Genomic DNA, 14383 nt, shown 5'->3' on the forward strand with positions numbered 1-14383 from the left:
TTATGCTTGTGATTTTATGCTCGTACTTCTTATCTCCAAATTTCCCTTCTTCTCCCTCCTTTCTTCATTTGCCTAATCATATACTTCTGTGTTCCTGCTGTGTTCCTTCGCCATTTCTTTCCTCTTTATTATTTGCTCGTCTTCTCTGCAGGTTTGTTGACCAATCACCTGTCAGACAAAATAGTTTCTTATCCTCAAACAGGTCCCTTTTTTTAGATTTCTAAATATTTTTCCCCTTGATTCCTCCTTCCATCTCTCTTTTTTTCCCATTTCACATTCGGTCTGGTTGGGTACAATGCTGGGAGGCTGCCAGCGCTGCAGACAGATGGTCCACTTATTAGATGTGCATCAGCCCTCCCTCCCCTTCCTGCAGCTCTCTTTTTAATCAAATTAAAGCCAAAGGAAGAGCAGGGAGAGACAGAGGGAATGAGTGACAGAGAAGGAGAGCAAGAGGGGTTTGGGAGGTCTGCTGTCTTGTTTTTGGAAGCTACTGTTTGTTTAAATAGGATGAATGATGGCAATATTAAAATGAAATTTGTCTTGTCTGTTGTGGTGATTGCGTCTGTCTTTGTTTGTCTCCATATATATATATAAATATATATATTACTCCCATCATTCTTTTTTAATGCGTTTGAGAAAGACTACCCACGAATTGTGCAACTTTCACTGATGTGGCTGTAGGCGACGTTATGGATGATGTCACATGGATGCCATCAGGGTTGTGTCAGCTTTAGCGGCGACTGCGGCAGATTGAGATTTGAATGACTCGGGCCTCCTTTGGGAAGGTTTCTATTCAAATGCTGGAGTTGAACCATAACAAGTGGCTCCATAGGATCATTTGATTTTGGAAAAATGATGCATCGTCGAGGTGGTATCAGGCGCTTTCAGCATCTGCTATTCTGATTGGGCCCATCTTTTCATATTTGAGGATTCCAATTCCCACAAGCCCGATGCAAAGTGCAGTGCATCTTCTTGCACATTATCCGCCTCTCAGAGGTATTTGGGGAGAAACAGGAAATGATTGGACATGAAAAAGCTAATAATATCTGTAAGAAGAATAGAGAGTACATTTAAACTATGGCTAATTGCATAATGAATGGCTAGATTTTGTTCCATTACTATTTTAACTGATTAAATTCAGTTTAGGCTGCAGATCCTTATGGATTTCAAACATTAACAACGAGGTTTGCATATTTTCCCCGTGCGTGCATGCGTTTTCTGTGGGTTATTTGTCGAGCTCCGCATCTCACCCCTGACCCTGACCAGGCTAAGCTGTGGACACGGAATGAATGAATGAGCTGAAGTCCAGCGAGATTCAGGATGCCCCTGGATTTTTGTAAGCGATTTTCAATTTCCAAATTGTTTTACCAGATAAACAAATGTAACTCTTCCACTGTGTATAATATTATAATATAGTCAGTCATAATAATATTTCCCCCAACTAAGTCACTCAATTGCATCAGTCAAAAGATACATCATTCATTCATTCATTCATTTTCTATCCGGCTGATATCAATATCTGATCGTGATACTGCTAGTTACACTGCGTGTATGTCCCTCACTGAGTCCCGTCAAGATTATTCATTCATTTTCTACCGCTTTTTTTTCACGGGGGTGCTGGAGCCTATCCCAGCTGTCTTCGGGCGAGAGGCAGGGTACACCCTGGACTGGTCGCCAGTGTAGATGTGTAAATGTACAGTGTAAATGTCATTATAGGGGTGTTATTTCATGTCTGGGGGGCTCTAATAATGTTCAGATGGTTGGAAACAGGTATTCAAAAATATTGTTAATATCCTCACTTGGGTTACAGGTATGTTGGAGCCTATCCCAGCTGATTTTATAGGAGAGGCGGGGTACATCCTAGACTGGTCATAATTGAGAATTTAATCAAATTCTTTCTTTCATTCATTCATTTTCTACCGCTTTTTCCTCACAAGGGTTGCGGGGGGTGCTGGGACCTATCCCCTGGACTGGTCACCAGCCAATCACAGGGCACATATAGACAAACAACCATTCACACTCACATTCATACCTATGGACAATTTGGAGTCGCTAATTAACCTAGCATGTTTTTGGAATGTGGGAGGAAACCGGAGTACCCGGAGAAAACCCACGCATGCACGGGGAGAACATGCAAACTAAACACAGAGATGGCTGAGGGTGGAATTGAACCCTGGTCTCCTAGCTGTGAGGTCTGCGCGCTAACCACTCGACCGCTGTGCCGCCAAGCTACATTATAAAGAGTTAAAAAAAAATGTCACACTGGACTGTAAGTTGCATTTAGTTTGATATTTGCATCCGAGATGAAACTCAACTCTCAACACTTCCTGTCCACCTTTTACTCAGCTAGTGAACACATTTATAGCAACACACACACACCCAAGAGTCTTATATATGTGTTAAATGTCTTATTATGTCTTATTGTGTCAACCTTACTAACTAATACCAGTGTAAATATGACTATAGGGGTGTTATTTCATGCCCAGAGGGCTCTAATAGGTTGTTATTTTGTGGAAATTCATTTATCAGAGTCAGATCTGGAACCAATTAACCGCAATAAATGGTAGATTACTGTCCAAAAGTCAATACCCCCGCCACGTTGTCATGGCGACCATAATAAACAAGACTCCATTAACGCAGTGGCATCTCAGTGTGTGAATAAAGAGGGTAAAAAAAAATACTATTGAAGTGATTCTCTCATGGGAGATTTATTCAACAATATTTTACCAAGCCACTGAAGGGCAAATGTTCAGTGTGTTTTCTTTTTTTTTTTTCTTTTTGAAGCTGTAGACATAAGGGCACGAGGGAACAAGAGCAGACATAATAGGAGGGAAGTGAGTTACATAAGGGAAAGACGAGAGAGAGAAGGCAAGATTAGTAATTTGAGTAAAAGATTAATTGACGAGTCAAGTGGGACATGTGAAAACAAAACCGGAACCTTCTGACAAAATGTTTATAATATATATAAAAACTATCAAAAAGCTTTGATATTTCAGTATGTACTTCTTGGTGGAAAAACTATGTTCTAATTGGCAAGAAACAGCCAGACAGTTTATTCAGTGCAAACAAAAGAACAAAAGAATAGTGTGAAAAATAGATAAATAATATAAGTATGAATGGATAAAAGGAGCAAAGTAGATTAGAAAGCAAGGAAAAATGAGCTAAAGGAATAGTGTGCACAGTAAAGGATGTCAGGTGACAGGAAACGAGAGAAGGTTGTGGCGAAAAAAGAAGGGAAGACAGGTTGCAAGGTGTGAAGAATGAAAGGAGAACAATGGATGAAATGTGACATTGTGAGGGAATACGGTGAGGTGTGACTACAGAAAGTAGGGGAAAAGGAAAAGGATACAGAAGGAGGCAAGGTGTGAAGGAAGAGAGTGTGTAAAACAAGGGAGGAGGCTAGTAGTCAGAGAAGGAGGACACATATATGAATAAGGGAGTGGGGAAAGGAAAAAGAAGGACAGGGCAGGATGAGTGGAGTAAATAAAGCGAGTGGAAAAAGTGAAGGAGCCAGTTCAAAGGCAAAAGGGGGGGTGTCCATATTTCACTGTGGAAAGTTCAAAGAGCGGCAGCAACGGCGCGCGTGCCCGCCAGTGTCTGCGTGAGCGTGCTTCCGTGCGCGCGCGTGCGGCGGAAAAGGCGGGAGGGCGGCAAAGAGGAGGGGCAATGCGCGCTCTCTCTCCCTGCCTACTTTGCATATTCCACGCGCCTCGGCTCGGCCATATGGGAAAATGCAACTGAAGGAATTGTCGGCCGGAAGAAGAAAAAAAAGAGTTTGACATCGTCACGAAGCCAGAAAAGTTAGTGCGCGACACAGGAAGAAGAAGCTAGACTCTAGAAGACGACAGGACAGGAGGCGAAGTGCGAGTAAAAAAAATACGAAACGAGAGAGGGGACAGGAGAGATCTTTTCTTCCTTCCACGGAGGAGAGGAACGATGTATTGCGCCTACACCATCCCGGGGATGACTGGCAGCTCGCTGATGTACTACTACAATGGAAAAGCGGTAAGCAGTCTGCTGTCAGGGAAAGAAGAAGGAGGCATAGTGAGGTGTGAAGGTGAAGTGTGTTGCGTTCACGCTCCAACTTCCAGCGCGTCAAGGTGCGAGCGACTTCTTTCCCTCCGTCCGTCTTTATTGGGACGCGTTCAAGTGTGTACGTATGTGAGAGTGACGGTGGAGAAGGTACGAAACGATGGACATAAGTGGAAAAAAAAATACGTCAGCAGTGTTTGCTCTGAGTTGACGTATATTTAGCATCTAACACGCTTTGTCACCCGGCTCAAGTGAAATAATCCACCTCGCAGATTTATTCCCCCCTTCTCTTTCTCTGCGTTACGTATTTCAAATTATCTAAATGGACGTGAACGCATCTAAATTGATAAGATACTTATTAGGGGACAGAGCTGGGTGTGTGTGCGCGTGTGTGTGGCTGTCAACTGGAGTGGCACGTGCGTTATTTTCCACGTTGTTTGAGTGTCTGGGATTTTTTAAATTTAATTAATTTATACATCTTTTGGCATTGCCTAAATTTATTTTAAAAGTGTTTTTTTAATTATTCTAAATTACGAGTTATCTAAAAAAGAAAAACTACATTTTCTATTACCTTGTCAATGTAAGTGTTGTTTAATGCTATTAGCCTTTACAGTAAGTCCAAAATCATAATAATATAATATTGCCATCATAAAATATTATTAACAATAATTTAAAATGTAATAATAATTTTAAAAAAATAGTGTGATATTCAGTGTCTAAAATGTTTTCATTCAAAAACATTTCATTAAAAATACATATTTTGGCTTTAACAATATATTATTTTGTAAATGCCCGGAAAAGGTTACAAGGTGTTTGACCTGTCATGAACCTGTCAGTCTCCCCCATCACCCTCACCTGTAAAAACCCCAGGAAGAGGACAAAGTGATTTAGAAAAATGGGGAGGGGGTGCATAAATTAGAAACATGGCGTAAAGTCGATGAATTTCACAGGTTTCTTGCACGGAACAGCAATGTCTGCAAGTTGTAAGGTGTAAATTAAGATTTTCTATACATTCACCTGTCAGGGACGTGTTAGCCGTCCTCCCATTAGTCTGCATTTCACCACTTACTGCTTCTTTAGATTACATTTAATCCATCCAATATGAACTGTAATGCACTTCGACCATTTTGAATAATAGGCCCTCAGGCCTATAAACAAGACACAAGGAAATAATGAATCATTTGTAAATACAAACTACAACAAAAAGTAAGAAAATGTATTTTTCCCCAGAGAAAATTAGTTATGTGTTAAATATTGGTTTTATATTCTCTTACTCGCATCTTCGAAGAAAGACCAATCTGATCCAATTTCATTCAGGTGGATTATTTTAGCATTCCATGCATTGTCTTTCCTTTAAGCATGTTAAAAAAGAGCAATTTCAGTGATGTGGGTTCAACAAAGCCTCAGTTGTTTGAACGCTCACCAACACTCTGCTTCTGTCTGCTCGACGCCTGGCGGGTCTTCGGCCTCCGTTGAGCTTTCAAACCCCCAAGTTCTACACTGTGGACTTGTCGGCCATCGTTCCTGAAGCCTTATACTTTTTTTTTTTTATACCCGCTTTTCTTTTTTAGCTTGGAGACTTCTTTTTTTTTATCTCAGCAGCTTCTCTTGGAGCCAGGGCTCTCCAGCAAGGCGCTGCCACAGGGCTCGGTGTGGCACCGCTTTGTTTGGTGGCTGGCTGTTGGATGGCACATTGTGCCGACGGTCTTGATCGGGTGCCAAGCTCCTTTCTATCCACACCCCCCCCCCCCCCCCCTCTGTCTCACTCTCCCTGTCTGTATCACAGCTTGTTTACACTCTATGTCCGCTGGCAAAAAGAGAAACACACACATCGTAAAGAGAAACACTGTGATAACCAAATGTTGTTTGTGTTGTGTCCTGTATTTGGAGGGTTTTTGCAAGGCTTCGGTTGGGTTTTGGACGCAGCGTGGCTGAGTGGAGGCTGGTCTGTGTGTTGGGAAAGTGGGGCAGAGTTGTCAGGGTTTGAGAAAAGAGACAGAAACGCCTGGATGGATGTGCTGCGGCAGCCGTGAGCCGGGCCCGCAGAGACCAAACACTGAGCAGCCTGAACTGGGGCTTTGGATTGGGGAGTGTTTGTGGGGGAGGGAGGAGATGGCAGGAGGAAAAGAGGAGGGTGAGGGCCAAGGCCTGTGCTTCGGTTAGCGGCTGTCGGCTTGCTAACTTAAGCTCCAGCAGCTTAATGAGGCAACAGAAAGCTCGGCTAAAACAAAAGGCCTCATTTAAAAAACGGGCTGGCCATCCAGCTATTGTTATGCTAACACAACATTTGAATATTCAGTAAGTTTTAATTAGGAGGGTCCCGAAGCAGCCTGCCAAAATCCTGCCATCCGCCGTCACTGCGCAGCATCTGCAAAAGCAGACTTTTTGCTTTAAATGACGTTGATGCACATCTGCAATTTACGATGAATTTCTCCTCTAATTTTAATCAGGTAAAAAAATATTTAGTATTCTTTAATTTTGAATTATCTACACATATATCTTTTTACATTTGAAGCCAAAGCATCCAAATATAATAACTTTATTTATACTGTAATGCACATTTACATTAATCTTTATTTTATTTATTGTAGTTTCATCCATGGAGTTGCCAAAATATCTATTACATTATACATGAATTAGATGTAAAAATATAAAACATACAAGAAAGTAATATTTTAAAGTACATGTTCTCTCAAAATTGTATAACATTTTTATTTTTAGATTATTAAAAAAAAATTTTTAGTTCATATTTTGGTACAAGGATGAAAAAAGTCACAAATAATCCGTGTGTGTGATCGTCATTGTGGAGGCAGTCATTGAGGTATGTTGGAATTGGAGCATAGCATGTTATGCAATTATAAGTTTATAAATAGAAATGTTTGTGTGTGTGTGTGTGTGTGTGTGTGCAGGCCTCTGACTCCATCTGTCTTCCTTGTTGTGGGTGAACCACTCACAAATGTCATTTTCCGTCTTTGAGGTGTGTAATTAATTACACAATTTTCCCCAATACTCTAGTTATAATTATCAGTTATATGAGTATTGTGTAACATATACGACAGTGCTTCCAGATATTAATTAAAATTTATGTACTTGATAAATATTGGTATGATAAATTCCACCGTGCTTTGTCCGCTGGGTCATTCGGGTCTTCTCGGGTGTCTTTAAGGTTTGGTGTGTGTGTGTGTGTGTTAGTATCAGCAGCATCACGGTCAGATAATCTGATGCAGAAGGATTACTCTTTAAGCCAGTGCAGCATGGCGCTTTAACCGACTGGACACACACACACACACACACACACATGAAGAGGTAAAACGGCCAAAGGAGTTTTTTTTGTCTTCTCTAATTATTGGACAACTCATTAAACATTATTTAATTTGTCAATTAGTTGTGTCATCATTACTAATGTTGAGAAAAGAGTCGTTAGGAGCTAATTAGCGCCAGCATATAGTCAAATATGAATGCATATTTAATCCAAGCCTTCCTCCACAATGACTCATTCAAAACATAACTTTTTATATGTTGACTCTTACCTTATCTATATTATGACAAGTCAAATCTTATGATATTTAGAGTGCATAAATGCACATGAACGCAGATTGTGCTGCTATGCATTGTATGCATTAGACGCAGGTTGTGTAACAGAGTCCACTCGCTGGTCACTTGTTTTGCTGTGGCGTTATAAACCCTTGACTTTAATGTGCAAGGGCACAGCTGCCAAACGATGTGTGGCATGTCCACACACACATGCATGCATGCACAAATGCTCACTGACATGCACACTGTTTTATGCCTTGTTGTGTATGCATGAGTGTAAATGGGAGAAACCACTATAGGACAACCGGACAGAGTCACATTCCTCGGATAGCTGGGAATTTCCACCTTCAACTAGCCAATGGGAGGAGAATGTCTTTCTCCGAGTCACAGGTTAGATACCCACAGACTGACTGAGTGCCTGCCAGCTCACTCAAACCTCTCAAAATCAAGGTCAGCTGGCAGGCGGGGACAGATGATGGTTCATTTATCAGGTTGGCTAGCTGTAGATGCACACAGACCATCAAGGTACAAAGGACTTTTAGCGGCATGCAACAAGCCCTCTGCCAGCCACGGTTGATGTCATACGACCTGCACTGACCTGCTCCATGATGGCTCTATGATGGATACAGTGTCTGTTGACAAATAAGGCATCCATAAGTGATCAGACATTAAAGCTGAATCCGACATATTTATCCCTAAATGGGATGCCACTTAATTCTCATTTCATCACCCTTCTGACGTACGCAGATGAGACAGAGTGTTTATAATTGTTTCCGACCACAAAGTAAGGTCCATAAAGGTCCGTTATTTCTTGTTGCTTGTTGCTTTTACATACTGTTACTGTTACAAACTATTGATCTTCCTTCCTTACGTCGATACAGAGTGTCATTGTAGGAATATTTCAGTTTTAAACAGAATAAACAAGGATGAGGCATGAACACTGATGACTGGCATGCAAAGTCAAACTGGAAAAACAAAAAAAAACTGCCGATGGAGGGGCACCGGAGCCTTTGCTCAGCAAGATGGTGCACACTCATTGCAAAATAAATTCAACTCTTCAATAGTTATGTGACATACATTTCATTGCATATAATCAATGAAAACATTTGCCAATACCCAGCCTATTGGGTTGAATTTTAGTAATTTTTAAATTGAATTGGGATCAAACAAGCGGTTGGACCCTGATAAAACCGGATGCAGAAATTCACATCAGATTTGCCACTGAGGAAAAGACTGGAAGCAGAACTGGAGGTAGCAGAGATGAGGATGCTGAGGTTTTCATTGGGAGTGACCAGGATGGATAGGATCAGGAACTGTTGCATACTATTGATCTTCCTTCTTTTCGTTGATACAGAGTGTAATTGTAGGAATATTTCAGTTTTAAACAGAATAAACAGGATGAGGCATGAACACTGATGACTGGCATGCAAAGTCAAACTGGAAAAACAAACAAAAAAAACTGCCAATGGAGGGGCACCGGAGCCTTTGCCCCGACAGTCAACACTTACGGAGGCATTTGGTCAGCAAAATTCATTGCAAAAGAAATGCAACTTTTCAATACAGTTATATGACATACATTTCATTGCATATAATCAATTAAAACATTTGCCAATACCCAGCCTATTATGTTGAATTTTAGTAATTTTTAAATTGAATTGGGATCAAACAAGCGGTTGGACCATGATAAAACCGGATGCAGAAATTCACATCAGATTTGCCACTGAGGAAAAGACAGGAAGTAGAACTGGTCGTAGCAGAGATAAGGATGCTGTGGTTTTCATTGGGAGTGACCAGGATGGATAGGATCAGGAACTGTTACATACTATTGAGCAAAAGAAATGCAACTCTTCAGTACAGTTATATGACATACATTTCATTGCATATAATCAATGAAAACAATGTCTAAAAAATGTTGTCTGTAATATCAATTATCAACAATAATCGATAGCTCTCAGGCCACACAGCTCGGAGACCTGGATCCCCCCTCGGTTCTCTGTTTGGTCACACAATACCAGAGACAGTATAAAAAAAAAATTCACTTGATCTTGAATGGAGACAAAATGGGCGGTACACATTGTGTTTTGAATTAACTTCATATATGCATATTAACAGACTCAGAGAACATATTTCATGAAAAAATTGATTAAAGCCAACAACAAAAAAAAACGCCTGTTAATATGCTGCATTGTTGAGCTGCTATTGAGCTGAGAACAGTGTGTGTGCAAGATGTTCATATATGTACCAAGCGCAAGCTTCGCTGCGGGAAGGCAAGCTTAAGTAAGTTAACATTTCTGGCAAGAGAACAAAGCAATGCTACAGCATGCGTGTGTGTGTGTGTCTTTGTGCTTAAAAAGCACACTTGAAAACACTTGTTCGCTGTGTGGACAAACTACACACAAGCACAAATGTATGAGACATTCCCAGTGTTGATTGTCGAAAGTCAAAAGCAGTCCGGTTATTGTTTTGTTAACCATACGCCCGTGTGTTTGTGTCTGTGTGAGTGTGTTTAATGGGTCAGTCATGCTGTGGCAAGCAGTTAGAGAGCCTGCATGGTCTCACAGATAATCACTGGACAGCTGTCACACTTTAAACAAAAACAACAAAACTGTAACATGCTGCAGCACGGTACAACAGTATGGCACCGTAGCTGAATTTTAACATCCAGTGGGTATCCTCTATACCCTATATACTACACACAGCACACCCAAAGAGCGCAGCAGATGCTACTTTCATTTCAAGTTAGACCGAAATGTTTCACGCATCTGGAAGTCGCTATGAAAGCAATTGTTAGTCGAATGAAGATGAAATGGGAAAATGTTTTTATTAGTTGTTAATTGCTGTTTATCCCAGTGTGACCCACTAAGATGGTTTCACGCTGAATGTATAAAGGACGTTTTCAAGCCGATGGAAAGAAACTTAACCAGAGAACAGGGCACACAGGAGGCCAATAAACTAATTCGTGTTAATATTTTATGAATCACTCTGGCTGAGCAGGATCATAATCAGATGTTCAGAAGAGCTGTGTGATCTGGTTGAACCCGTCAAGGTGTGTGTGATTTAAACTGCCTCTGAAGTTAGAGCATCTCCGCAGTAATGAGTACGCCTCATCCTTTGGCTTATTATATTGAATTTTAGTCATTTTTAAATTGAATTGGGATCAAACAAGCGGTTGGACCCTGATAAAACCGGATGCAGAAATTCACATCAGATTTGCCACTGAGGAAAAGACAGGAAGCAGAACTGGAGGTAGCAGAGATGAGGATGCTGAGTTTTTCATTGGGAGTGACCAGGATGGATAGGATCAGGAACTGTTACATACTATTGATCTTCCTTCCTTCTCGTTGATACAGAGTGTCATTGTAGGAATATTTTAAACAGAATAAACAGGATGAGGCATGAACACCAATGACTGGCATGCAAAGTCAAACTGGAAAAAAACAAAAAAAACTGCAGATGGAGGGGCACCGGAGCCTTTGCCCCGACAGTCAACACTTACAGAGGCATTTGGTCAGCAAAATCATGCACACTCATTGCAAAAGAAATGCAATTCTTCAATACAGTTATATGACATACATTTCATTGCATATAATCAATGAAAACATTTGCCTATTTTGTTGAATTTTAATAATTTTTAAATTGAATTGGAATCAAACAAGCAGGTTGGACCATGATAAAACCGGATGCAGAAATTCACATCAGATTTGCCACTGAGGAAAAGACAGGAAGCAGAATTGGAGGTAGCAGAGATGAGGATGCTGATGTTTTCATTGGGAGTGACCAGGATGGATAGGATCAGGAACAAGTACATCAGAGGGACATTACATGTTGGAGGTCTTGGAAATGGTTGGGACATGTCCAGAGGAGAGATAGTGAATATTTTGGTAGAAGGATGCTGCGTTTAGAGCTGCCAGGTAGGAGGCGTAGAGGAAGACCTAAGAGGAGAGCTAAAAGGTGGTTTATAGAGGAGGTACTGAAGGAGGACGCGAGGGTAAAAATTAAAATTAATTACCAAAAGTGACACCAAAAACAAGCATCATTTCCACAGATGTCTTGAATTTGTGTAAACCGGTGCAAGCCGGAACATAGCAAAACACTGCAACAGTTCTGTGAAATAAATTATGAGTATGGTATGGATGCATCCGTTGATGGCCAGATGATTTAATAGCTGCACATGCACTCTCAACATGAAGAGGTCAAGGGTTAAAATGCCTGCAAGCCAAAATGATCAAGATGAAGGATTAAGGGTGATAATGTATGTCGGTGTGTTTATGGCTTTGACTCTCGATTGCTCTGGTAAAAGAGATGAAAATGAATACACAATGTGTGTGTGTGTGTGTGAAGCATGACAACAATGTATTTTGGTTGTAAAATGAGCTACAAAATAGTTTCTATTGGTTTTGAGCAAGTTTTCTAGTATTTTTCTATATCTTTAAATGATTTTAATTACTTAATGTTCGTATTTTTCCGATTGTGACTTCCTGTGGAAGCCATCTTAACATTGGGGTTATCTAGCATGTGTGGAGAATGCCACGTTGCCATGGTGAATGAGACCAGGGCGCATGTTGCCAGTCTGCGTCGCTATGGCAATGGGTTCACTGTGACCCAGCATCCCAGGGAACAGCTCACTGCACCCCACTCTCCTTCTGCAGCCTCTTCAATAATTGACACTCCACGGCCGCCATCTTAGTATTTGGCTGCGTTCGTTGGGTTGCCTGTCAGCGCGCGTGGCCTTGATGGTGATGTCCTTCCGACCTGGCGCTCCAGTGAATTTTCAGACTTGACATCTGCAGATGAGGTTAAAATGCTTTGGCGGCCATTTTAAAGGATGTTAAGCACTTGCATCAGGAGCAGTATGTACTTACATTGTTCACTTGTCATATGTGCATTCAGCATAATGGCATGCATTGCTTTCTTTATTGCTGACTACTGCAGTAAGTTTATAAACTTTGCATTCTAGATATATATTACATATAGTATCAATAATTAATAATGAAGTCTAATATAGTGGCAAAGAAGGAGATCGAAAATTAATATTTCACAGAGCCGTATTCTGTCCATCTATGACAGTCATCCAAGTTCCCAACAACGTGAAGCACATTGTGTGTGAGTGTGTATGAGTTTTGTGTGTGTTTGTGTGCGCTGCCTCCCACTGGCTTGTTCTCACCCTGACAGCTTTGACTGCTGAGGAGAGCAGAGGTCTCATTGGCTCCATGCCCAGCAACAGGCCTTTTGATTGGCTTTCAGGCCAATTGCTGCCACGTCAGTTGAGAGAGAACAACTGACGTGTGTGTGTGTGTTTGTGTGAGTGTGGTTGGCATCGTGGCAGCAAATAACCTATCACAACCGCTACCTGCCTTTGTCTCCCAATCGTAGAGTTAATATATTTCTACTTCAAGTATTTGATTTTTTAATCCATTGACCACAGCAGGTATTCCTCTTGGAATTTTTTTGATTTTGTTGTTGTTGTTATTGTTGTTGAAAAACGATGAAGGATTTTTTTTGGACATAGATTGTTTATTTTGCATCATATTACCCTGATAATACACACTCATGAGCATTGTTCCTGCCTCTGCCTCTGTGTTTTTGGAATTGTCAAGTGTCTGGATGAGCGACTGCCTCGCTTTTGTGTTGTACTAATAAAGGTCACATACCGAGCGATGCCATGAAAAAAAAGATGGTGGTATATTACCAGCAAAACATCTTTTTATCCTATTTGACCTTGATTCTGTAGCAGTGCGGAACGCAGCAGGGGAAGTGTTTTTTTTTATATTCATTTTATAGTCACAACATTGACGCTTTGCAGGCTCTCCAGTCAAAGTGACCCTAAGCAATATGTTAAATACTAGTTTTCATAGTATATATATATATATATATATATATATATATATATATATATATCCTGGTTAAGTTGATTCATTTAGTAAATTGTCATGAGATCCATGTAAATGTGCACTGATTTTAAACATAATGTACCTGTCATTGTTCATGCAATATATATAACAGGGTAGTTAGTGCGACTTTACCTAGCATACCTTGCGGGCATTTTGCAAATAACAGTTAAAGTTACATGTTTGTGGTTAGCGCTGAGTTGTTGACGTGTCTTTTGTTTGCTGACCATCTATCTTTATTGTGATCTCAAGCTAGTTGTTGGCTATTGCTTGCATATTGAAGAGCACCTTTCTTAAGCAGGGTGATGTGCCTCTGACTAAGCAGAAAAAACTCTGGTAGACCCACTCATTGTGGTGGAAAATGGTTATTAGTAACTCTAGACCCGTGAGCTTGTGATTTTCACCCCGCTGCCTCTGTATGCACACTCTATAATGCTACACAAAATAAACACAGTTACTTACTGCTTGCTTTTCTGACTCTTACCTCTTCTGATAAATACCTGTGACAGATTTTTTTTTTCTGTTACTGGTAGGGAATCAGTAACTCCAACCATTTGTGCCTAATGTTTTCCTCGTTAGGAATTGTAATCAAATTTAGCTTTAACTTCCACCCAAAGAAACACTTCCTGTTAACACCGTAAACAGAGAAGCAGAGCTTGGAGGAGGGCAGAGAGCGTATCCCGCTTCCAGCACACGCCCATATTAGGAGGCTTCCTTATCTGTGACATCACAAATCTCCAGTGTTAGAATGCTTTCTGAAACGGAGCTTTCTGACCCATCCCAAACTTCTTTCAGGGTTCACTTCCAAATGTGCAAACCTGATTATCTGGCATTGCCATGATGAGAATACAACATTGTAACTACATTTATATGTCGGAAAAGTGGAGAAAGAAAAATAGCGGCACCTCTGATGTAATTGTATTGAGCGT

The 14383-nt window shown here is 40.8% G+C and overlaps 1 protein-coding gene across 8 annotated transcripts in view; it reads left to right on the forward strand.

Annotated features, from left to right (window-relative positions):
• The window catches only part of tcf4 (transcription factor 4), a 193028-nt gene that overhangs the window by 136493 nt on the left and 42152 nt on the right, over positions 1-14383 (forward strand). Inside the window, exon 1 of one of the 8 annotated variants that reach the window (XM_078794201.1) lies at positions 2259-4005. The exons of 6 other annotated variants lie outside the window; for them this stretch is intronic. In XM_078794201.1, the coding sequence (XP_078650327.1) occupies positions 3937-4005 (69 nt within the window). In that variant the 5' untranslated portion in view covers positions 2259-3936. Of the gene's footprint in view, positions 1-2258; positions 4006-14383 lie in introns of those variants that run through there. One more of the 8 variants, XM_078794202.1, reaches the window with a different exon arrangement.

Source organism: Doryrhamphus excisus, linkage group LG10 (genome assembly GCF_037039965.1).
Source record: "Doryrhamphus excisus strain RoL-2023G ecotype Guam linkage group LG10, RoL_Dexc_Guam_v1.1, whole genome shotgun sequence".
Taxonomy (NCBI): domain Eukaryota; kingdom Metazoa; phylum Chordata; class Actinopteri; order Syngnathiformes; family Syngnathidae; genus Doryrhamphus; species Doryrhamphus excisus.